The following is a 24,869-nucleotide window of genomic DNA, read 5'->3' on the forward strand; positions in this document are numbered from 1 at the left end:
TTTTGGAACCTTTTATTTGGGACAGAGTTTACTAAAACCTCTCAAACACCCATTTCTGAACAGATTTTTATAAATTTTGGACCTGTACTACATAAGACTTCAGGCTATGGAACCGCTGTGTTTTCCAGCTCATACCTCTATGATGGAATAATGGAATCTGGCAACCAATAAAGAAAAATGTGAGTACACAAGTTCAACTCAAGTTCAAACCTCTGTTACTCTATTGCATTAGCACTAAAAGTGATTACCGTAATTCCTCTAATAGTAACCCCGGCTTGTATTTGTTTCAACTGTAGCGGGTACCAGGCTTGTATTAGGAGGAGGCCTGTATAAGAGGGAGGCCTATATTTCAAATTTTCAAACGGATCATAATGAATAAATCAACATTTTGTGTCAGTTTGAACCCAGTAAAATGTACTGGGTTCATTTATTGAAACCAAGTACTGTATGAAATAGTAAACAGTGCAATTACAGGTGGTCACTGGTCATTTCAACGTTTTCAAAGTGAAATCAAGTAACTAGCTCAGTATGCAGCTCAGTATATCAGTAACCCGGCTTGTATTAGGAGGCCGGCTTATAATTGCTTAGCTCAAGAGCACACCCGGCCATTAATAGAGACCCGGCTTGTATTTGAGACCCGGTTACTATTAGAGGAATTACGGTATCCTTTTTTTGCATTAGTAACTTCAGAATGTTATCTTTCAAAAGAGATCAGGCTCATGCATGTGCTATAAGTATAAAGCTAAGCTTTGCAAAAAAAATGCAGTCCTCAAGTTCAAGTTAAAAAAGTCCCACTTTTCTGCCCGCCTGTTAACTCATTGACTGCCACGCTGTTTTCCCAAGTTTACTTCCTGGCGCCAGCGTTTCAGACCGCTTTGACAATGTTTGTAGACCCATTGTATATTCTATATTATAGCTATGGAGACATACTATGGCTCATTTGAAAGGCTTATCCTTCTACTCCAAGAGAAACAAACTGTTTATTTCTACATACATCCATTTCTGCGCAATCCCAGGCTAACACAACATCACGTTGTGACGGATGCATCTGTGCGCCGCACCCACACATTAACTTGTTCACTCATCCTTATTGTTTGTTTAGTTAGTTAACCGTTTCGGGGCCAACCACGGATAAATCCGTGTTTCGAATCCAACGGTTGAGGACCAACCACGGACATGTCCGTGGCAAGGTTGTTTTGGCTTTTATTCCATTGTAATAACCTACTCGATGTCACCGAGCTGCACTGCAGATCTACCCTCCTCTTCGAATTCTGAAAAGTGCATTACCGGCCAGATCCTCTTAGGGGCGCTGTCTCGATAATGCAGTGTGCCCTGTGGCAGAACGGTGCACTATTTTTTTTTTTACTTTCAATGTAGTTTCCAGTTAGCTGGATTCTGGATGTGCAGCCTAGTAGCTTGGAATACCTTTTGCGACGCCGAATTCACTATGCAGTAAAGGAATATATCATCAGCCAATGGACATATGGATCTACCAGATGGCGATCGATAACTGGGAAATGCTTTGGGGGATCCAACCGGCCCACGGTAAGATCTTTTTCACGTAAATTACATGCTGATCAGGGCTTGTTATGATAGCCATCCACCCGATCAGGGAATGAGGCTAATGAGGCTAACGCGGTTATTGGTAATCAATAATCAGAAACAACGTCCCCCGCCCCCCCCCCTTTCATGCATTCATGGTGGACCATCATACCGATCATATGCAGTTTGAGTTTTAACTGTAGCTTCTGTATATCCGAAATGCCATTGGATTTAACGTTAGTAGCTATTAGCCCTGTATCTCGTGTTCCAGGAAATATCTAGGGATGCACGATATTGATTTTTTGACACAGATACCGATAACTTTATGCTCCTCAAGCCGATAACCGATATCCGATATTTATTGTATTACATTTTTTTTTATGTATATATTTTTTTTATCTAATTTTTCTTCTTCTTTTTTTTCCAACATGAAACAAAACATATCACAATACAATAATAATAATAATACATAAAAAGACTTCCCAGGACAATAACTTAACACCAACTTAAATGTATATTCCTGTAGTTTTGACCTAACCAGACAACAGAAACAAAAGCCAAGACAACAGTTTTGACTGATAAAGTGACCATATTTATTTTTCCAAATGAAAATTCACAATCCGTCAACAACTTATAATACATCCAACCTAAGACGCTCGAAGCTTTTTTTCCTTCTTTTTTCAAAGCTGTCCGCCTTGAAAGAAAGGCTTTGAGTGGACACATAGCCTAGCAGGTCGCCTGCGGCATCACCACCGCTGCAATGGTGTTAGAAGCCTACGACGATGGCGCGAGCACGCTTGTATCTATTGACGAGTCGTTTGCTAAATTAAAGAAGTTTGACAGAAATGACCCAAGGGCTCAAGCCGCTAGCTTTTAAGCAGTCCTTGGTGGTGCAAATTAACCTGGCTACTACGGAGCAATAAGTGACTGCGTATTCAACCAAGGGTTGCATCAGCCATGAAAGGGGCTAGCTTTGCTTAGCTCCCCGCGTCGTTGCAGGCTTTTAAGTTAACACAATAACACACCATCGCAGCGGTGGTGATGCCGCAGGTGACCTGCTAGGTTGGATGTATCACAAGCCGCTGCACTTTTCCCTCCTCGTGGAACTTCTGCATTGCATTTATTACAAATAGCAAGCGAACTTTTCCCCTCTGAAACAATCCCCACTAGCGTCGCCATCTTTGTTTACATCCGTGCTGCTTTCAAGAAACGTACATGGCTACGTCACAGCCAAGAAAGGGAGCGCTGGATTTGTGTAAAACGCCCTGTTCCTAAACCACACGCTACCAGTCGTACCACAGTACTGGCAAAACGGGAGGAGCCGACAGTCAAAACAAACGCACTTCATCCAAATTCACCCACACCGCATTTTTTTTTATACCAAAAAATATATTATATTATCGGAGCTATTAATAACGTTATCGGGTTTATCGGGATGACGTCATAATTGCTGATATCGGCCCGATAATTATCGTGCATCCCTAGAAATATCCCAGCCGAAATCCCTTATAGCGCTTATATTCAAGACGCTATAAAATGAGAACGTATTGATGAAAAAATTATTTCTTTAAGCCATTTTGAAGGGACGGTTTATGGTGTCAATTGACAATGAGAATGGACAGATAGCAATACTATAAAGTATAAATTTAGCTCTACAAACAGTCCCACGGACTATGCAAGTCTGTTTAGAAATGCTGGCCGTAAATGTGTTAATGTTTGTACACATTCATGATGCACATACACAATTTCTATTTCACATAATGACACACGACACAGACTTGCGTACTGATATCATATCCATTCTTTATTATTTGACTTACATGGTTTAAGTGCATGCATCTCGTTCATTGTTTGTTTCTTAAACTCTGCAGCCAGCCGTCCTCGCTATGGGCAAACAGAGCAGCTGCGACTGGTCCACCCTAAATAGCCGGATGGGGGTGGTGGACCGAACCATGTCGCGGGAGATGTCGGGGGGGTTCATTGTATTGTAATTTCGTTTTCTTATATGTATTTCCTTATTAATTAAGATTATTGGTTGTTCAGTTTGGTAGTTATGTTGTATGTTGTGTGTTTATTGTTTATTAGATTAATCGGAATTGTAAGATATTATTTAGTAAAATATTAATGATCAATTAGCCTACTTATGTTAATGTTTCTGGCCAGGACCTATATATCGTTTTGAGTTCTCATTTGTCGTGGTCTTCCGTTCCGTTCAGATCTGTTCTGTCCTGCTTTTATTATTTGGACCATTTATGTTCTATTTTGTCAATTCTGTATTTGCATGGGTAAATAAAACCCGTATTTTTGCCTACACCACTGTGTCCTCCTCGTCTGGCTGCTTGGTCCCTTACCACCATGGGTAATCTCTTACCTGCTTCTCGACTTGGCATCCATTCCGGCTCATCTGGGTCTGACTCTGTAATCTCGCTGTCTGTGTCGCTATCGCTGAACATTTCAGTGAAATATTCAGGCTCTGGATGTGCTCTCTTGTGACTACTGTGGCACGGTGAGACGCTTTCAACAGATAACATTACATCCTCGGCCGGTTTGGCTTTAGTATTTTTCTGATTTACCAGAAATGCGGACTCCAACATAGTCTGGTGAAAACGCATCTTCTGGATAGTCTTCACCTTGTTTTTCCTCTTCATGATGACCGCCAATCGTTCGCTACACACCGATGAATATTGCCACCTCTCTCACAAACAGTTTGCTCAGCTGCTAAAGTTCATGCAGAGTGCATGGGGACAGGACCAACTGGCCCAGATGTACTCAAAAGGTAGCCACCTATTGGGATTCGATCGTCATTTATTTCAATTGTATTTATCCCAGGGTTACCAAGTCCATACACAAGGTGCGCGAGTGTGTCTAGTATCGTAAAAAAACAAAAACATAAAACTAATATACTAGTTTTTAGCATTCAACGCAGGGGCGCAACAAACAAATATACACGTTATTGGCAGTCAATGAGTTAAGAGGCATTTCCGCACGTCTCAGTCTCCGATATTTGAGACCTGAGTACTTAGCCACTCCCCTGCGACACAACTGTAGTTATTTCTACTGCGTCAGGATAAATACTGTCAGACAATCTAACAATAATTAACACATTTACAAGTCGTATTAAGTTTTGCAAATAAGGAAACAGATAAGAGAACATTTCAAAGCACTCTAAATTGCCAATATCTAAATTTCTACCTATTTCTGAATCACGCAAAGTTTTTGGCTTTTCTGAAGAAATGCCTCTGCCGGCATAATCCGACCTACACCGTGCCGCGTTAAATCAACATGGCCTGGTAGATATCCTGAGAACAAGTCGCTACGACTCAGGAGAGAGATCGGGCAGAGTTGGAGGTTAAGTATTGAGAGATGCTTCTTACGTAGCCACTCAGACCCCCTTCCCTCCCTCCTCTCCTCCCTTCTCTCTCTCACCTGTACTGTTCCAGGAGCTGGACCGCCTGGTGCTCCTGAGGGTGCCTCCTCATGTGGCTCTTCAGGCTGTTCATGTTGGTGGTGGCGAAGTCACAACTACAGCACCTGTCAGACACACAGACAGACAGACAGACAGTCGGTGAGTGGGAGGGAGAGAGAGAGAGAGACAGACAGACAGGGGAGAGACAAATAGAGAGAGCGATATATATAACAAGAGAAAGAGAGACAGAGAGAAAGAGACAGAGAGAGGATGAGAGAGAAAGAAACAGAGAGAAAGACAGACAGAGAGAGAGAGAGAAAAAGACAGAGAAAGAGAGAGAATGACTAAGAGATAATGAGAGAGAAAGACAGACGGAGAGAGAAAGAGACAGAGAGAACGGCAGAGAAAGAGACAGAGAGAGAGAACGAGAGATGGTGGCGTGCAAATCGCAGCGGCTACTGTGTCTCCATGGACAGTACTTTATCTTGTTGTTTGTCTTAAGTTTATGTATATATATTAGTGCTGTCAAACGATTAAAATATTTAACTCGATTAATCGCATGATTGTCCATAGTTAACTCGCGATTAATCGCAAATTAATCACATTTTTATTTTTAATTATTTTTTTACCTTAAACAGATCTTTTTCAAGTTCCAAGTTTTAATACTCTTATCAACATGCGAGTCAACAAATGCTTGCTTTGTGTAGCCATTTAACACAAAAGGATGACCCTCATGCATTGCAAATGTGCATCAAATTCAAAACAGAGTGATGCACAAAATAACTTAAAAGAAAATAATAATTTAAAACAATGAATAAAGTGTGCATGAAATAATAGGGGAAAGAAAACGTTAGGAACTTGTTACATTCACACACACAAGGGCTGATTAATCACACACACCCCTCTCTCCCTCACACACACACACTCTCCCAGCTCTTTTTCTCTTTTGCCCCTTCCTCATCTCTCTCACCCCCCTCTCTCTCTATATCTCACACACACACACACACACACACACTTCAGAAACAAACATAGTATCAATGAGAGCATCAATAATACACCTGAGTGAAGTCTAGTAAAAAAAAAAAAAAAAAAATTTTTAGTTAATCTTGAGTTAAAAAAATTAGTGGCATTAATAGAATCGGGAGTTAACGCGATATTAACGCGATATATTTGACAGCCTTAATATATATATATATATATATTAGGGCTGTCAGTTTATCGCGTTAATTAGATTAATTAATTACACAGCAAATTATCGCGTTATGAAAATTAACTAAAAATTAATTACAAAAAAAAGTAATATTTTTTTTGTATCTCATTCATTCCATAAGAATGTAGAATACACATTTACAGATTTTTTTTTAATATGGTCCATTTGCATGTTCTTGGTATCTGATTCTAGGGACATCTATGAATCTCAGGGAATGTATTCCCAGTGTCAGAAATACTGTGGGCTAGATCCACAAAGAATGGATTGCACAGTGCAAGTTGCACCCTTACTTACAATTCATTATGAATTGAAAATGGGGGACCCTGATGTAAACAAGACGAAAGTCTTTCTCTGATCTGCATCCCCTTAACAATTGTGTGTATTGAGCCGTACTGTATTGTACCCATTCTGCAATCTGTTAATAACATTTTCATTCAATCACTCAATCTGTGCTGTGATTGATTGAATGAAAATTTTATTTTGAGTAAATTGTAATGAACCAAATGAGAATATCAATATTTTTTTTGTTATCTTTGACTGTGAATAACACCATGCTCAAATTGACCAGACCTGAAAAATCTAAGCAAATTAATAGATGGAAGATGATTAAACAGAAGGTTTTGTAGATACACTACTGAATTCTGCCATCCGGACACATGCAATTTGAAATATGATTATAGAATATAGAATATCAGGCATAAAATGGTTATGCGATTAAAATGCGATTAATTAGATTAATTAATTACAAATCCTGTAATTAATTAGATTAATTTTTTTAATCGCCTGACAGCACTAATATATATATATATATATATATATATATATATATATACGGAATATATGATGGTTAAAGTGCAGACCCTAGCTGTCATTATAGCCGTTGTTTCCTTCTAAACAATGACCCTCTGCACCTGTGGCAAGGTATACAAACAATTACGGATGATAAGAGCCCGAACAACAGCCCTGTGGTCACTGATGCCTCTCTTCCAGATGAACTGAACCACTTATATGCCCGCTTTGACAGATCCAAGACAGAGACTGCCATCAAAGCCCTGCCACCACCAGATGAGGTTAAATCCTCATTAACCTCTTACACGCACGTCACGGCACTTTGCTCCGGGCTCTTTCACCGATCAGCCCCCCCCCCCCCCCCCCCCCACTAACCCTGAATCTCAGTGCGTGTGTGTTGCGTCACAATCCGTGGGCAAAGCATCATCATGCAGCGCGTATACAGTACGGCAAGTAAGTTGTGTCGGTTTGTTAAGTCGATTGCATTCTCACAGTGTACGAGTCGCGTCGGGTTCGGTTGGAAGTGCGCCGAGACCACCCTCTCTAGGTGGTCTCAGCCCGCTTGTTTTGTTCCGCAACAGAATGCGATTGCTGTGTTCACATATGCCCAACTGAACCGAAATAGGGGGTAAACGCTCCAGGTTTCGGAACAACAGCTCCAAACGAGCTAGGTGTGAAGACTTTCGCGAACTATACACCAAAACAAAAACGAAAATCTATCTAATAACACTTTAACCTATTGGTAAACTAAGGTATTAATGCTAATATACATTATAACTGCTGTTGTGACATGGTTATGATGTTTATACGTGAATACGTTTGAAGAATCAAACAGTCTGGAGAGATTGATTTATGACGTGATGTCATTTTGGGACCGGTACCGGTCTCGTCGGGCTTACAGGGATTAAAGCAAAGAAAAATCTCCTGACTGAACTTTTTTTCAGGCCAAGTCATATTCTTATTTTAACCTCCGCTGTTTTTTTTTTTTTTAATAGCGTTAGCGTTTTAAGGGAGCCTACTTGTAGAGCCGACTGTGACTATATACCCTACTGTTGTGGTTGTTGTGCCAGGCAGGGAGGCTGTGTGCTGGAGAGCGTGAATGCAAGTCTTGTGGCTAGCTTCTGATTGATGGCGAGCTAGCACCCTTTTCCCATTACTTTGAACCATGAACTAAAAGGCTTGTTATCATACAAACAAGGGACTAAACACGTTTCGCAATTATGCCACAACAATGTGGAACGCCCTACCCACAGCCGTAAAAATATTTCCCACAGGATTTAGTGAGACTGTGGTGGTGGGTGAACCTCGGCCCCTCTAGGGGGGTCCGGTGGGCATGCCCCCCCAGGATTTTTTTTTGTTTTTGTTTTAAAGTTAAATGCATCAATCTGGTGCACTTTGAGAGCAAAATTAAGAGGCTAGATCTATGATGAACTTTGTGCTCAAAACACAAAATCGACTAGACACTAGAGCAGGGGTGGCCAACCTTTTTTGAACCAAGATCTACTTTTTAATTTACCACCTAGCCGAGAGCTACCAGCTAAAATTGTATATTGTAAGCAGTCATTTGAGGCTTTATAAAAGCAGCATAATGAACACAAATCTGTCAGTGCCGAGTCCGACCTCATCTTAAATAACAAACAGCATTGCTTGTTGTAGTTAACAAAGAGAGGCAGAGTTGATTTAGCAAAAAAAAATAAAAAATAAAATTATATAATCAAATTTTATTAATGGAGATCTACTTGAAATCAGCCCGCGATCTACCTGTCGATCGCGATCGACTGGTTGGGCACCACTGCACTAGAGCATACATTTGAGCCATCTAAGAAATTAAGCAAAAGTGGTTACCTGTGTTGAACTAGTTTATTTTTTAGAAAATAAAAAAAATAGACTGGATTACTATTACAACTACTACCACTGCCAATACTACTGATACATCCCTATTGGCAAACTTCATATATATAAAAAAAATAAAAATAAAAAATTATATAATATTATATAAATATAATCAAATTGACGGAAATCCGTCTCAAGACGGAACGCTTTAATGCCTGGGCTTAAGAGGTTAACCTGAACACAGCCTCCATTGGCAGTGGCTCTACTCTCTATTACAGTGGCCGGTAGGCTGTTGTTGGGATTTACAGCCTCAAACCGTGCATAGAAAGGATTTAGCTAATTTGCTAGGGAAACATCAGTGTTCAGCATTTAGTGTTGTAGCCTGCCATCGTTCTGAGGCCCTGCCACATACCCCTGGAATCAGCCTGTTCAAACTGAAGCTCCACCTTATCCCTGTCCCGCCCCTTTGCCTCACTGTTGTCACTGTTCTCCGTAAATTGTAAGGTGCCGTCTTGTGCTCGTCCATCTTGCCTGTCACAAGCCTGGCGTTGTAGGCTGAGGTGCGTGCCTTCAGAGCTTCGCATACTGATTTGTCTACCCAAGGCTTTTGGTTTGGGAAAACTCTAATTGTGGTGGAGGGGATTATTTCTTCTACCAGAGTACCAACAAAGTCCAGCACTGTTTCTGTGTAATCATTTATATTGTCTGTATTCTCACAAAACAAGCTACAGTCTGTGTAATCGAGTGCAGCTTGGAGCATGTCCACAAAGGCCACTTTTCACATTTCTGTGGGAGCGCGCTTGAGACTTTGTTTATACTTTGGCCTAAGAAAGATGGCGTTGTGGTCAGATTTACAGAATGGACTAAGAGCCTGTGATTTATACCCGTCCTTAAATTGTGAATAGCAATAATATAATATATTCTCGCCTCTGGTGGGACAAGTCACATGCTGATAGAAGTAAGGTAAAACCTTTTTAAGATTTGCCTTGTTAAAGTCCCCCGCAACCACAATAGCAGCATCTACTTTAGCAGTATGGAGTTTGTTAACTCGTCATGAAGCTCTGAAAGCGCTGCCACAGTATTGGCTTGAGGAGGAATACTCAAGATGACCGAAGTGAATTATCTCGGTATGAAGAATGGACGACACTTGATGGATATATATTCCAGGTTGGCCGAGCAGTGGTCCGATAATTCCTTCACGTTCCCCAGATTGCACCAGTTGTTGTTGATCATGAAGGACACTGCAGCACACCTCGACTTTCCGGAATCCTCCATTCTGTCCTTACGGTGAACGGAGAAGTTGTCGGCCGGCTGTATGACATGGTCTGGGACTGGGACCTCTGGCGTCAGCCAAGTTCCAGTGAAACAAAGGATGTTGCAGTCCTGAATGTCCCTCTGGAATTTGATTCTGGCTCTAATGTCGTCTTTTTTTTTTTTTTTTTTTTTTTAATTATTATTGCAGAACAAAATTATTAAAAGTCAGTACTCAACACACAATGCATAATGAAACTAACAATTAAGATGGCTAAAATGACATGCAAGCACAGAAACAGAAAGCAAAAAAAATATATAATAATACTTTACAGTATACAGTGTATATCCAACGAAATTACCAATTATACCAATGTCTTATACAGGATATACCCCTAATACCTGTTATCTAAAACCCTACACACATATGCTCCAGCTCGAACCCCCCCCCCTCCCGGACCCCTCTTTGGATAGTACCTCCATTATCCCTCGCTCCTAACCAGACACTACCATTATAAGCTAGCTTTTATTCTCTCCACCACTTCTAACCACATTGACATTTTGGATTCATTGAGACCCAGAATTCTTGCTGTAGATATTTCTTGATAAATCACATCGAGATATGTAAAAAACCAAACTTTCCGGCACATTTTTTCCGGTTGAAACCAGCGTGATGCGATCAGCTTTTTAGCTACTGTGATATTGATTGATTGATTGAAAAGTTTATTAACAGATTGCAGAATGGGTACAGTACAGTACAGCTCAATACATACAATTGTTAAGGGGATGCAGACCAGAGAAAGACTTTTCTTGTTTACATCAGGGTCCCCCATTTTCAATTCATCATAACATATATGACATACATGACATACAGATAGACAGTACTGCTACATCTATACATTTATGACATATCAGATTTGCAAATACAGTACTGTTTGTGATACAAAAGTGTCCAGAAAAGGAGTGTATATACATTTGGCGTAGAAACTGTACATTGTAGGAGGTTGGTTGGGTGGGGTGGGGTTGGGTGGGTTGGGTGAGGGCTGTACATTGGAGGTTGGGGGGGGGGGGGGGGGGGTTGGGTAGGGGACACACACACATTTTACACTGTACATTGGAATATTGACAAAGCCTTACTTGGTCATTTACTGTACAACTAGGTTAGGACATTTGTAGGGGCCAGTTTCGAATTGCAGTCTCACGTAGGTGTTTTTTGAGAGTGTTTTTGAAAGTGGGTAGTGATTCACATTCCTTTACAGCTTTAGGTAGGGCGTTCCACATTGATGTGGCATAATTGCGAAACGTGTTTAGTCCCTTGTTTGAGCCGAATCTGGGTTTTACATGATTTGTGGAGCTCCCTCTGGTGTTGTGATCGTGGTATTCACTGACCTTTGGGAAGTATTTTGACATGTACATGGGTACCTTGGTCGCGTAGTGTATCTTGTAGACCAGGCCCATTGCAAGTTGCTGTACTCTGTCGTCTACTCTAAGCCATCCTAGGTTGTCAAAGTGGGCAGGGGTGAGGTGGGGTCTAGGAGTCAGGTCATACCCGATAAAACCAATCTCTTTAGCTGTGGATTTACTGCAAACTCAAAAACATCATTCAATAGTAATACAGAGGGGTGTACTGGTATATTCCAAGATACGAGTTTTGATAATTGTTGGGTCACATCTTTCCAGAATGCCTTAACTGGTGGGCAGTCCCAATACATGTGCATAAATGTCCCTTCGTCTCCATTTGTACATTGGGAGCATTTTGAGTCTTGTTTAAGACCCATTCTGTTCAGTCTTATAGGAGTCAAGTATGTCCTGTGAATATAGTTAAGATTGATTTGTTGATGGTCCGGGTTCCTTGATGTAAGTCGGACATTTGCCCATGCTCCTTGCCAATCAAAGTCACTTTCCAGGTCTGGTATATCCCTCCTCCAGACAGTCTAGTTGGAGGGTTTCATATGAGGACGTTAGTAATTGATGATAAAAACCTGAAACAAAACCTCTCGATGTCTCTCTTTCATAGAAGAATTTGTGGTATCTGTGGTGTTCAATTGGTATGTCTAATTTAACTGTAACTGTATGTAAAAAAGCCATGTGGACTTGGTGAGATTAAATTTTGTGCATATTTCTCCATAACTACAAAAACCCTGGTTGTTAAAAACATCCCCTAATGAGTGTATGCCTTGCTCTTCCCATATAGGGAATCTTATAGGACGTTTTTCAATTAAGAGTGCATTGTTATTGAATAAGGGAGTGTGATTGTGCCATTTTTGTGGGTTAGGATATTTTTTTTGTGTTTCACGCCATATCCGGATCGCATGGGTAATTATGGGGCCAAATTTCCGCTCACAGTGCTTGATTGGTAGTTTAGTGTATGCTATGTCCTTCAGTCTATGTGGGGCTACTATGTTTTCTTCCAATTTTCTCCAGGATACTAATGCTTGGGGATCAAACCATGTTGTCAATGGTCTTAATGTGTACGCCTTAAAATAGTGGAAAAAATCTGGAAATTCCATGCCACCGTCTGCTTTATTTCTCTGTGCGGTGGATCTTTTTATACGTGGTGGTTTGTTATTCCAAATAAATTTGTATGTGGAGGAGTGTAATCTTTTCCAGTAACCCTCTGGAGGGGGTAACAGTAGCATTGAACTGAAGAAGTTGATTCTAGGTAGTACATCCATCTTAACTATTGATATCCTTGCCTGTACTGAGTTTTTAAGTTTTGCCCACCTGTCAAGGTCGTCTTTGATTTTGTTTTGGATTTTTGTGTAATTGTGCTTCACCGTTTGTCTTATGGTGGGGAATATTTCCACTCCCAAGCATCAAAATGTTTTACCATAGGTATCTCACCTGGGAGGGTTATATCTTTTTTTGCAGGGGTGTTAAGTGGAAGGAAAGCCGACTTCGGCCAATTTATCTTAAATCCCGATAAATCACCAAAGTTCTCAATGAGGCAATGTGGTGTTGGGGCTTTGCATGAACAATATTACGTCGTCCGCATATAAACTAATTTTATGTTGTGTGCCCTTGATTACGATTGGGACTATGGATTGGGATTGTCTTATATATTGTGCTAAAGGCTCTAATGATAGATCGAATAGTCCGGGACTAAGAGGGCAACCCTGTCTGGCAGAGCGTGATACCGGAAAGATTTTGGAGATGATTGTACCTGTTGTAATCATGGCCGATGGGTCTTTGTATAATACTTTAATCATATCAATGAATCCTTTTCCTAACCCCATCCTTTCTAATACTGCCCATAGATACGACCATTCCAGCCTGTCAAAGGCTTTCATAGCATCCAGGGACAGCATCGCCTTAGGTATGGTGTCGTCCTTGTCGGCATCTAGTACGTGCAGTATTCGTCTTATGTTATCAGTGATCAGGCGACCTCTTATGAAGCCAGTTTGGTCCGGATGAACTAAAGACGTCATATGCTTTTGTAATCTGATGGCTAATACCTTAGAGTACAGTTTGATATCGGTTCCGAGGAGGCTTAAGGGTCTGTAACTACCGCACTCGGTGGGGTCTTTGTCTTTTTTGAGAAGGACTGATATGAGTGCAATATTGTCGTTTTTATGGAAGTTCCCCTCCTTGACCGAGTATAAGATCATATTTAGTAATAAGGGTCCAATTATGTCCCAACAAGAAAGGTACATTTCTGGTGGGATACCGTCTCTTCCGGTTCGTTTTCAATGGACTGGACGTTGGGCATCAGGATGCTGGGGAGCGGTGGTCGGTGAGCCCGGGACCGGAGTTTGTTCCGAATGCCGGCTCTTTTCCCCGTCTTCTCCTATGCCTTTGCATGGCATCGAGGGGTGGCCCCTCTCCCGCCTGCACATTATCCCAACTGGGCAACCATTCATAACATGAGACACGTGGCAAAAAGCACAACAGTGTCGTTTGGGGGCCCAGAGTTACAAGGTGACACACTGAGCGGATTTTCAGTTCCTCAGCTTTCTGTGTGAAACTGAAACTACAGGTGTCAGATTCCAGGGGAGATACAGAGAGGCTCTCCCTCTCCAGGGGAAGAATGTGGAAAAAGGCTTTTCTTTTTTTATTCGATTTTTTTCATTTCAAACCTTTATTTCAACTCGTAAGACACTGAGGTTACCCTCATTTACAGCAACGGTGAGCGTACAAAACAAGACTCAGTTTATCAGCAATTTCATACATATAGGCACAATAAATAAGAATAAACAAAAAATGTTGCTAAGACTGTTACAAGTCGACACATTTTTAAATACAGCAAGAGAAGGAAGAACCTTCAGAGTCAGTCAGAGGGCATTCCAGGTGTTGGAAGCATCAAAGCATGTGTTCCTAGTTCAGAGCAAACTGGAGGAACCCTAAGAACCAGCCAGTCAACCAAATAACAATAGTCAAAGGCAAAGCCATGTCTCCAGGAGGAGTTAATAACATGGTTTGAGTAGAGAGGCTCTTTAACAACATTTACCCTCTGGAGTGGTATGCAATATAAAATATTTGTGACGGAGCACCCGGAAAAACACAACGCGATCAGTATGCAGCAGTGCAGGAGCTCTGAGCTCCAAGGCCCCTCAGAGCCATGTATAAAATAGTCATACAGCCTTGGCCTGTCTATTGTTTGTATAATTATTATTATTACTTTTCTGATCACGAGACAAACCTTGATGAGTGCCGTCTGGAGGCTCACAGCAAATAGACTCGAAGCTCAGGGATATTTCACCACTTTTCTCATAATATAAAACATTAGATTAGATTAAAATTAATGCCATCCTATTTCATTCAACATTTTCTATTTCCGTTGCCTTTTTAATACTTTGATTAACTTAGAAATATACGGTATGCATTTCTATATCATGTATTAGATTAGATTCAAATGTATTGTCATTATACAGCACATGTACAGTACAGTACAACGAAAAGAAGTTTAGCATCCATCCAGACGTGCACATGTAACATTAAAGTGCAACAGTATACAATGTACAGGTGATTCAACTGGGTATAAAATATATAAATGAGTACTACTGACTGAGTAGAGTGCTAATCAGATGTATGTACAGACTTGTAGTATTAATATGTACAGTGATGATACAGGTATAAAGACACTATGATAGTAAGTCGTACTGGCCAGCAGCGTAACTAGTAAGAGTAGATAAGGGATATGTACAGATATACTACATATATGTAAAAAGGAGTATATGCAGGTATGTACAGACAGATAGATATATATATATATATATATATGGTAAGAATAAATATATATGTATATATATACGGTAAACATCCAACCTTTATCTGTGCTGATAAAGCCCCCCCGACACTCCACTAAGTGCCTCGGCCAGTTCTTTGTACCAGTGGCTATCAGGCTCCACAGCCGTGGGCAGGGACTGCTGCCAGCAGCCAGAGAACTAACGGTGGCAGAACGGCTGCTATGACGCCCGGATTTCCCCAAGGAGATCAATAAAGTAATATTTTAGCTTAAAAACGCAAGGTTCAGCATTAAAAAGTCTCATTAAATGGTTTGTAAAACACATTTTGTTTTAATAAAATGAAAGAGTGACACAACAGATGTGAACGAACGTAGGTGACTGAAGGCTCGAGTGACACTGCCCACGGCGCTGAATCTTCCATTACCTTGATCGAAGAAATGTCTGATTAAGTTTGAATAGACAAGGGTATTCAATAATTACAGCACTTTTAGGTTGATGCACAGGCCTGCCTTTCTCTCTCACTGTCTCACTCACGCTCTCTATATTAAGCTCTCCTTATTAGAATATTTATTGAACCACCCCTAAACCTGTTGGATTTGGAGTTAGTAGGAATTGTGTTCATTAATCAGCTTAAACCCTGGTAGAATTAGAGCGACTAAGACCTGTGTTTAAGATGATGTGAAGGAACATGGTGAGACAGACGCTTTAGAGTGGTAACGCGTTCCTCAATCTACGCCTCTGTGTTGGGAATCCATTTCCAAAATAATGTAAGCTGACCAGTTCCCTCTTTGTGTGTGCACCCTGCGCCATCACCATCACCAGCTCTCTTTGTGTGCACCCTGCACCATCACCATCACCAGCTCTCTTTGTGTGCACCCTGCGCCATCACCATCACCAGCTCTCTTTGTGTGCACCCTGCACCATCACCATCACCAGCTCTCTTTGTGTGCACCCTGCACCATCACCATCACCAGCTCTCTTTGTGTGTGCACCCTGCTCCATCACCATAACCAGCTCTCTTTGTGTGCACCCTGCACCATCACCATAACCAGCTCTCTTTGTGTGCACCCTGCACCCCTGCACCATCACCAGCTCTCTTTGTGTGCACCCTGCACCATCACCAGCTCTCTTTGTGTGCACCCTGCACCATCACCAGCTCTCTTTGTGTGCACCCTGCACCATCACCATCTCTCTTTGTGTGCACCCTGCACCATCACCCTAACCAGCTCTCTTTGTGTGTGCACCCTGCACCATCACCATCTCTCTTTGTGTGCACCCTGCACCATCACCCTAACCAGCTCTCTTTGTGTGCACCCTGCACCATCACCATCTCTCTTTGTGTGCACCCTGCACCATCACCCTAACCAGCTCTCTTTGTGTGCACCCTGCACCATCACCATCTCTCTTTGTGTGCACCCTGCACCATCACCCTAACCAGCTCTCTTTGTGTGCACCCTGCACCATCACCATCTCTCTTTGTGTGCACCCTGCACCATCACCCTAACCAGCTCTCTTTGTGTGCACCCTGCACCATCACCATAACCAGCTCTCTTTGTGTGCACCCTGCACCATCACCATCTCTCTTTGTGTGCACCCTGCACCATCACCATAACCAGCTCTCTTTGTGTGCACCCTGCACCATCACCAGCTCTCTCTGTGTGCACCCTGCACCATCACCCTAACCAGCTCTCTTTGTGTGCACCCTGCACCATCACCATAACCAGCTCTCTTTGTGTGCACCCTGCACCATAACCAGCTCTCTTTGTGTGCACCCTGCACCATCACCATAACCAGCTCTCTTTGTGTGCACCCTGCTCCATCACCATCACCAGCTCTCTTTGTGTGCACCCTGCTCCATCACCATCACCAGCTCTCTTTGTGTGCACCCTGCACCATCACCATCACCAGCTCTCTTTGTGTGCACCCTGCTCCATCACCATCACCAGCTCTCTTTGTGTGCACCCTGCTCCATCACCATCACCAGCTCTCTTTGTGTGCACCCTGCTCCATCACCATAACCAGCTCTCTTTGTGTGCACCCTGCACCATAACCAGCTCTCTCTGTGTGCACCCTGCTCCATCACCATCACCAGCTCTCTTTGTGTGCACCCTGCTCCATCACCATCACCAGCTCTCTTTGTGTGCACCCTGCTCCATCACCATCACCAGCTCTCTTTGTGTGCACCCTGCACCATCACCAGCTCTCTCTGTGTGCACCCTGCTCCATCACCATCACCAGCTCTCTTTGTGTGCACCCTGCTCCATCACGTGGTTAACACTGTCACCTCACAGCAAGAAGGTCTAGGGTTCGATTCCCGCTTGGGGACCAGGTTTCCGCGTTGCCAGGTACCCAGGTGGGGTATCTCCTAGGGATGGGCGTGAGTAATCGATTAATCAATTACTCGTAGCTATGAGAAAAATCGATCTTAAATTATTAATAATTTTTATGGAAAAAAATAAATATATATATATATATAATTTTTTTACATATTTGTTTCACATGTATGTGTAAGATTATAACTGTTTGTTGGTTTCCTTAAATATACGTATACGTGAATGAAAATAAATAAATAAAAAATAATTATAATAAAAGAATATTCAAAAATATATATATTTTTTTTGAGTTTCTTTTTCCTTTTCGAGTAATCACTCGAGTATAGCATATGCGATCAATCGATCTGGATTTTTCTCTAAAATTCCCATCCCTAGTATCTCCCAGGCCTTTGTGTGGAGTTTGCATGTTCTCCCCGTGCTCACAAGGGTTTCCCCCGATAAGAGAAACCCAATGGAAAAACATGCACAACAACAGATCGCTAGCGCTGTCCCTCGCCGACGCCCCTATCTGCTCCCGGCTGCCCTCGGGGGGGAAGGACGATGGGATGGGTCAAGCGCAAAGACTCAATTGCATCGGCGACCCAACAATTGCATGTGTGTGTGTTCCTGTGTGTGTGTTCCTGTGTGTGTGTTCCTGTGTGTGTGTTCCTGTGTGTGTGCCGCCCATCGCATGTGTGTCACTGCATGCCAAATAAAGACTTCTCCAAAGTCCTGCATTATTATAACCAGCTCTCTTTGTGTGCACCCTGCACCATAACCAGCTCTCTTTGTGTGCACCCTGCTCCATCACCATAACCAGCTCTCTTTGTGTGCACCCTGCTCCATCACCATAACCAGCTCTCTCTGTGTGCACCCTGCACCATGACCATAACCTGCTCTCTCTGTGTGCACCCTGCTCCATCACCATCACCAGCTCTCTTTGTGTGCACCCTGCTCCATCACCATAACCAGCTCTCTTTGTGTGTGCACCCTGCACCATGACCCTAACCTGCTCTCTCTGTGTGTGCACCCTGCTCCATCACCATAACCAGCTCTCTGTGTGTGCACCCTGCTCCATGACCCTAACCAGCTCTCTCTGTGTGCACCCTGCACCATGACCATAACCAGCTCTCTCTCTGTGTGCACCCTGCTCCATCACCATAACCAGCTCTCTCTGTGTGCACCCTGCACCATGACCATAACCAGCTCTCTCTCTGTGTGTGCACCCTGCTCCATCACCCTAACCAACTCTCTCTGTGTGCACCCTGCACCATGACCCTAACCAGCTCTCTGTGTGCACCCTGCTCCATGACCCTAACCAGCTCTCTCTGTGTGCACCCTGCTCCATCACCATAACCAGCTCTCTCTCTGTGTGCACCCTGCACCATCACCATCACCAGCTCTCTTTGTGTGCACCCTGCACCATGACCCTAACCAGCTCTCTCTGTGTGCACCCTGCTCCATCACCATAACCAGCTCTCTCTCTGTGTGCACCCTGCTCCATCACCCTAACCAGCTCTCTGTGTGCACCCTGCTCCATCACCCTAACCAGCTCTCTGTGTGCACCCTGCTCCATCACCCTAACCAGCTCTCTGTGTGCACCCTGCTCCATGACCCTAACCAGCTCTCTCTGTGTGCACCCTGCTCCATCACCATAACCAGCTCTCTTTGTGTGCACCCTGCACCATGACCCTAACCAGCTCTCTCTGTGTGCACCCTGCACCATGACCATAACCAGCTCTCTTTGTGTGCACCCTGCACCATAACCAGCTCTCTTTGTGTGCACCCTGCACCATCACCATAACCAGCTCTCTTTGTGTGCACCCTGCACCATAACCAGCTCTCTCTGTGTGCACCCTGCACCATCACCATAACCAGCTCTCTCTGTGTGCACCCTGCACCATCACCATCTCTCTGTGTGTGCACCCTGCACCATCACCATAACCAGCTCTCTTTGTGTGCACCCTGCACCATCACCATAACCAGCTCTCTTTGTGTGCACCCTGCACCATCACCATAACCAGCTCTCTTTGTGTGCACCCTGCACCATCACCATAACCAGCTCTCTCTGTGTGCACCCTGCTCCATCACCATCACCAGCTCTCTCTGTGTGCACCCTGCACCATGACCATAACCAGCTCTCTTTGTGTGCACCCTGCACCATCACCATCTCTCTCTGTGTGCACCCTGCACCATCACCATCTCTCTTTGTGTGCACCCTGCACCATCACCCTAACCAGCTCTCTTTGTGTGCACCCTGCACCATCACCATCACCAGCTCTCTTTGTGTGCACCCTGCACCATCACCATCACCAGCTCTCTTTGTGTGCACCCTGCTCCATCACCATCACCAGCTCTCTTTGTGTGCACCCTGCACCATGACCATAACCAGCTCTCTTTGTGTGCACCCTGCTCCATGACCCTAACCAGCTCTCTCTGTGTGCACCCTGCACCATAACCAGCTCTCTCTGTGTGTGCACCCTGCACCATAACCAGCTCTCTCTGTGTGTGCACCCTGCACCATAACCAGCTCTCTCTGTGTGCACCCTGCACCATAACCAGCTCTCTCTGTGTGCACCCTGCTCCATCACATCCTACCGTTCCTTCTCCTTGTGTGCAGAATAGAAAACTAGGCACCACTTCAAGGTTTTATGAGGAGAGGACTGAAAACTTTACAAAGACAGAATCAACCATCATTATTTTAATAATAGACTGCGATGAGAAGAGGGCTGAAATGTAAATGTTTTTGACCTGTGTTAGCGATGTACAATATAATAAGAGCATAGCCATCAGACTATATTCAGTGTTCCTGCTGGTTTCAACAAGTTCAATTAAATACTTTTTAAGATCACTTTGAATATAATTTTATAGTTATTTCACAGCCATATTTGCAAAAAAGTATGAAGGAAAATTACTATGAAAGAAGTCATTCCATATAAATTGTTGGGGGGGGGAACTGCCTTACTTTGCAGGCTGGACATTTGCCACAAACAGATACAGAGAAGGCACCACAACATAAAAGTAATACTTTTTAAGACCCCGCGGGAACTCTTGTATATGGTCTGACAATTAATAAAGGTAATTACATTTTATATATTTTTTAATTGTTGGAATGGCGATCAGATAATTGGATTATTTTACATCAGAGACAAGATAAGGACACTATATATCCAATCTTGCGTTGATCTGATATTTTTTTTGTACCGTTGGTAGCGGGGGGGGGGGGGGGGGGGGGGGGAGCGCCCCATTTCATGCGTGCATGAAGAAGGATAATAACGATAATCTAGCGTTGATTTCAGGAAGATTCGATAATCAGGCGAAAAATAACAACGTGATAACTGGATTCCACTAAAGGGCTATTTTCCCGTCTTTTCCTGGGATTACTAAGAATCACCCAAAATTATACTCATATTCAAAAGGGTATAAAACGGAGATGTACGGATGAAAAAACAATCTGTTTTTTGCATGTTGACCAGAAGCAACTCACTGACAATCGACGGTGTTATTAGATCCATAGCTATAATATTTCATATATTTTAAGCACTCGCAAGTTTGGCTTTCTCCCCATTGAACAGAGTGCTGGCCTTCTACCCAGAAGGTAAACAACCTAGCGCTGAATGAGTTAATGCAAGCCTACTGTATTTCAATATCAATTGAAATAATTGTGATTTCTGATTTTGGCCATAATCATAGGTTCCCCTCTCCTCACTGTTGTCTTGTTATGGAACGCTGTGCTGAATTTCATTTCATTAAAATGTATTCGTACATGGAATTGTTAGTCCAACAGAACATAGTTAACTAAACTAAAAACTAACAGACTCATCCCCCCCCGACACTCAACTAACCGCCTCGGACAGTCCTTCATACCAGCGGCCATCAGGCTCCACAACAGTGGGCAGCGACTAGCAGCCTCCAGGCCCCACAACAGGGGGCAGCGACAGCGACTGCTACCAGACATTGACCTGGGACTTATAGGAACCCAAGGGGGACAAAGTAGACTACCCTGGTACTTTGATTAATGTATACTCAGTAGATAGTAAATTATAACACTACCTCATGCATACTGCACATCATGTGACACTGTGAATAATGTGAATATTCCTCAGCTAGTCAGATAGTAAATTATATTGACCATATTGATCAAATTGTTTACACTGCCTGTGTTGTCTTTTACTACCTGTATACTGTGTTGTTTTACTACCTGTACCCCTCCCCCCCTCCCCCCCATGCTGCTATGATGCCTGAATTTCCCCAAGGGGATCAATAAAGGAATATCTTATCTTATCTTAAATATGCTCCACTTAATTCCATGGCCGAAAGGAACAGGAAGAAGACAATTCTTATTGTGCCTGCCCCTACACACATACAGTACACTGATAGACTAAGTGCAATGTTTACCAAACCAAACCAAATGTGCATACTTGTTTTGCAGAACTGGAAACATCAACACAATTAAAATAACATAAATAAATTAATTTTGTGTATCTATCAGTTAAATTGCATATTTAGGTTAATTCATTTATACACACACATTTATCTATATATTTATATAATGTATTATTCTATATTATACTTCATATAAATCATATGAATCATATCTAATAACAAACCTCTCCTCAGGTGGCGGTCCCGGAGACAAAACCTAATCAGATGGGGTTCCACGGCTTGTATCAATGAGGGGGTCCTGGGACGTGAAACATGTCGAGAACAATCGGTGTATGAAACTAGACACTTTCTACTGTAGGTACAGTATATCATTGAGACAGCCCACATTCTCAATCCACCTTTTGATAATTTCCCTAGTCTGGTCAAACGGTTTGGCCGGCCAACTGCCTTTTATATTTGAAAAGCGGTGGTCATGCAACACATAATAATAGATGCAACACATAATAATATATATATATATATATATATATATATATATATTATATATATATATATATATATATATATATATATATATATATATTATCATTTTATTTGTATTTTTTACTATAGCATGTTTGGTTGAGTAGACATACATAACCTACCCTGTAGATTTACCTTGGTTGTACGGCACAGGACACGGACGCACGTTGACACGTTGTGCCAAGAGCAAAGCACAAAGTGTTAATGGGTTGTTGCCGCAAATCTGCTAATTTGCCCATGTTCCACCTTACGTTCTTTTGAAAATCCAAGCCTACTACATTTCAATTATAATATGGCGGGCCTTGGGACACTTTGAAAGGCTGGCTGAAGGCCCCCGAGCTCCGAACTGGGAGGGGGGGGGGGCTTGAAACAGTTTTTACGCCACGTGATGCCAGATGATAGAAAAGTAGGTTCCAGATTCAAAATGACCATAAACATTATCCTGTAATGACACCCCGTTTACCCCGTCAGGATTAATGAGCGCCTTGAAGGATCTTTAAGAGGGATTCAAACAGAGGGGGTAGGTGTAGAGCAGGGTCATTTACATCATTAAGGCCCAGTGGGAAGCCTGGCTCGGTCACAGTAGCATATGGTATCCAGAGTGCCTTACTGCACCATTAGCACATTTTCAGTATGTGAATGGAACCCATAACCCTGGCCATGCGAGTGCCTTGCTCTACCCATTGAGCTACACAGGGAATGGAACTCCTAACCCTGGCAGTGTTAGTGCCTTGCTCTACCCATTGAGCTACACAGGGAATGGAACCCCATAACCCTGGCAGTGTTAGTGCCATGCTCTACCCATTGAGCTACACGGGGAATGGAACATATAACCCTAGTAGTTACTAGGGGTGGAACGGTTCACAAAATGGACGGTTCGGTTCGTATCACGGTTTTGGGGTCATGGTTTTCGGTTCAGTTCGATATACGTCGTTTTTTATTAAAAAATGTAACACTCAAATCTAAACATGCTTCTCATTTATTAAAAGTACAAAAAAAAAAGGGTTTACAGTGTTACAGTGTTTACAGCCATAAATAATGTTTGGCACACAAAGACCGAACTGACTGAAAAATATAGGCTACATTTGTCAAAGTATTAACTTAGTGCAAACAAACAATATGCTCAGCCAGCACTAGACTTTCCTTTCTTTAATATAAACACAAAAAAACAATGTCAACAATGTTTAAATTCCCTGATTGTCAGTTCTTAATGGAAAGATTAGTTTTCTGCTTGAAATTAAAGTGCAGTATTTGAAATACAATGAAAGGAATATGGCTGGATAAATAAACAAATTAGAAGGACATCAATATAAATTGCAGCATACATCAAACTAACACACACACTGTACTGTTTCAAAACAACACTGCTCTGTTCATTCTATTTTTAAAATACGTACATTATCTGTCTACATTTATTTAGACTAACATTATTTAAATATTGAGTGCAACTGTGGTTGAATACGTAATATGGTGAGTTGGAACTATCTATGGGTTGGCGGGTCCCCACGGACATTTTAGTGTCACGGTCCTCACGGACCTTCAGTTCAGGCAACGTTATCAGCTCCGGTAACATTAGGAGGAGTTCATAACATCAACATGCAGTGGAAAAGCGGCAATAGTCCCGGTTGGAGTTAGTAAAACACAGTTGTATGTTAGCCTTCTTGGATGTTGAATAAACGCCTATCATTGTCTTTAAACACCCCGCCTCTCAGACTCCCATTTTCTCCTCTGCTAGCTAGTAGCTACGATAACAGTGCATTGACTGTATTAGCTGGCGGGCTACCATAGTTAAAACGTGCGTTGTGTTGTACAAACTGCTAACGCTATGGCAAGATGTGTGTAGGCCTATGTAATGTTAATGGCTATGTTTTTAAAGTCGTAATTAACACTTTCAGTGCCACCAGGGGGCGCACGACTTAGTGCTTGAATGCCACCATCCACTTCAATGTTAACGTTAATATCGCCTAATCTATGTTTTAAATTATGGCTATGTGTCTAATCTGCCCGTCGCTTATCAAAGAATCATTTTCCAGTCAGTGCTGTCAAGGCAGATTGGTTTTTTATCGCTTCATTTCCGTTTGAGAGCATTTTGAAAAGCACCCGTTTTGAGGTAAAAAACAGCCCATTCTGGGCCATTCTGTGATAATCGTCTTGTACTGGAATATTCCAGAACGTTGATATTTGTCGGCCTATTTATGAATCGTTTTCAAATAAACGCTAGATGATCAATATTATACGTACACGCACGCCCATTCGAGCCGCGCGCTAATAGCCGTTTTCATTTCCTCATGGATTTTACAGTGAAACCGATAGAGCACATTTCACAAAACAGCTTATATCTTCATCAAAACGAGTCTGATTATCCTAACACTGCTAACATAGATTCCTTACCTGACATCAGATGGTATCCAACTGGTATATTCCAATTCCTG

General features: G+C 42.4%; 1 protein-coding gene across 1 annotated transcript in view; it reads right to left on the reverse strand.

Annotated features, from left to right (window-relative positions):
• Positions 1-24,869, reverse strand: part of znf507 (zinc finger protein 507) — a 169,455-nt gene that overhangs the window by 24,104 nt on the left and 120,482 nt on the right. Inside the window, exon 7 of the mRNA XM_084308279.1 lies at positions 4,969-5,073. Within this exon, the coding sequence (XP_084164405.1) occupies positions 4,969-5,073 (105 nt within the window). The remainder of the gene's footprint in view (positions 1-4,968; positions 5,074-24,869) is intronic.

The sequence above is a fragment of the Notolepis coatsorum genome (assembly GCF_963971535.1).
Source record: "Notolepis coatsorum genome assembly, chromosome: 2".
Lineage (NCBI taxonomy): Eukaryota > Metazoa > Chordata > Actinopteri > Aulopiformes > Paralepididae > Notolepis > Notolepis coatsorum.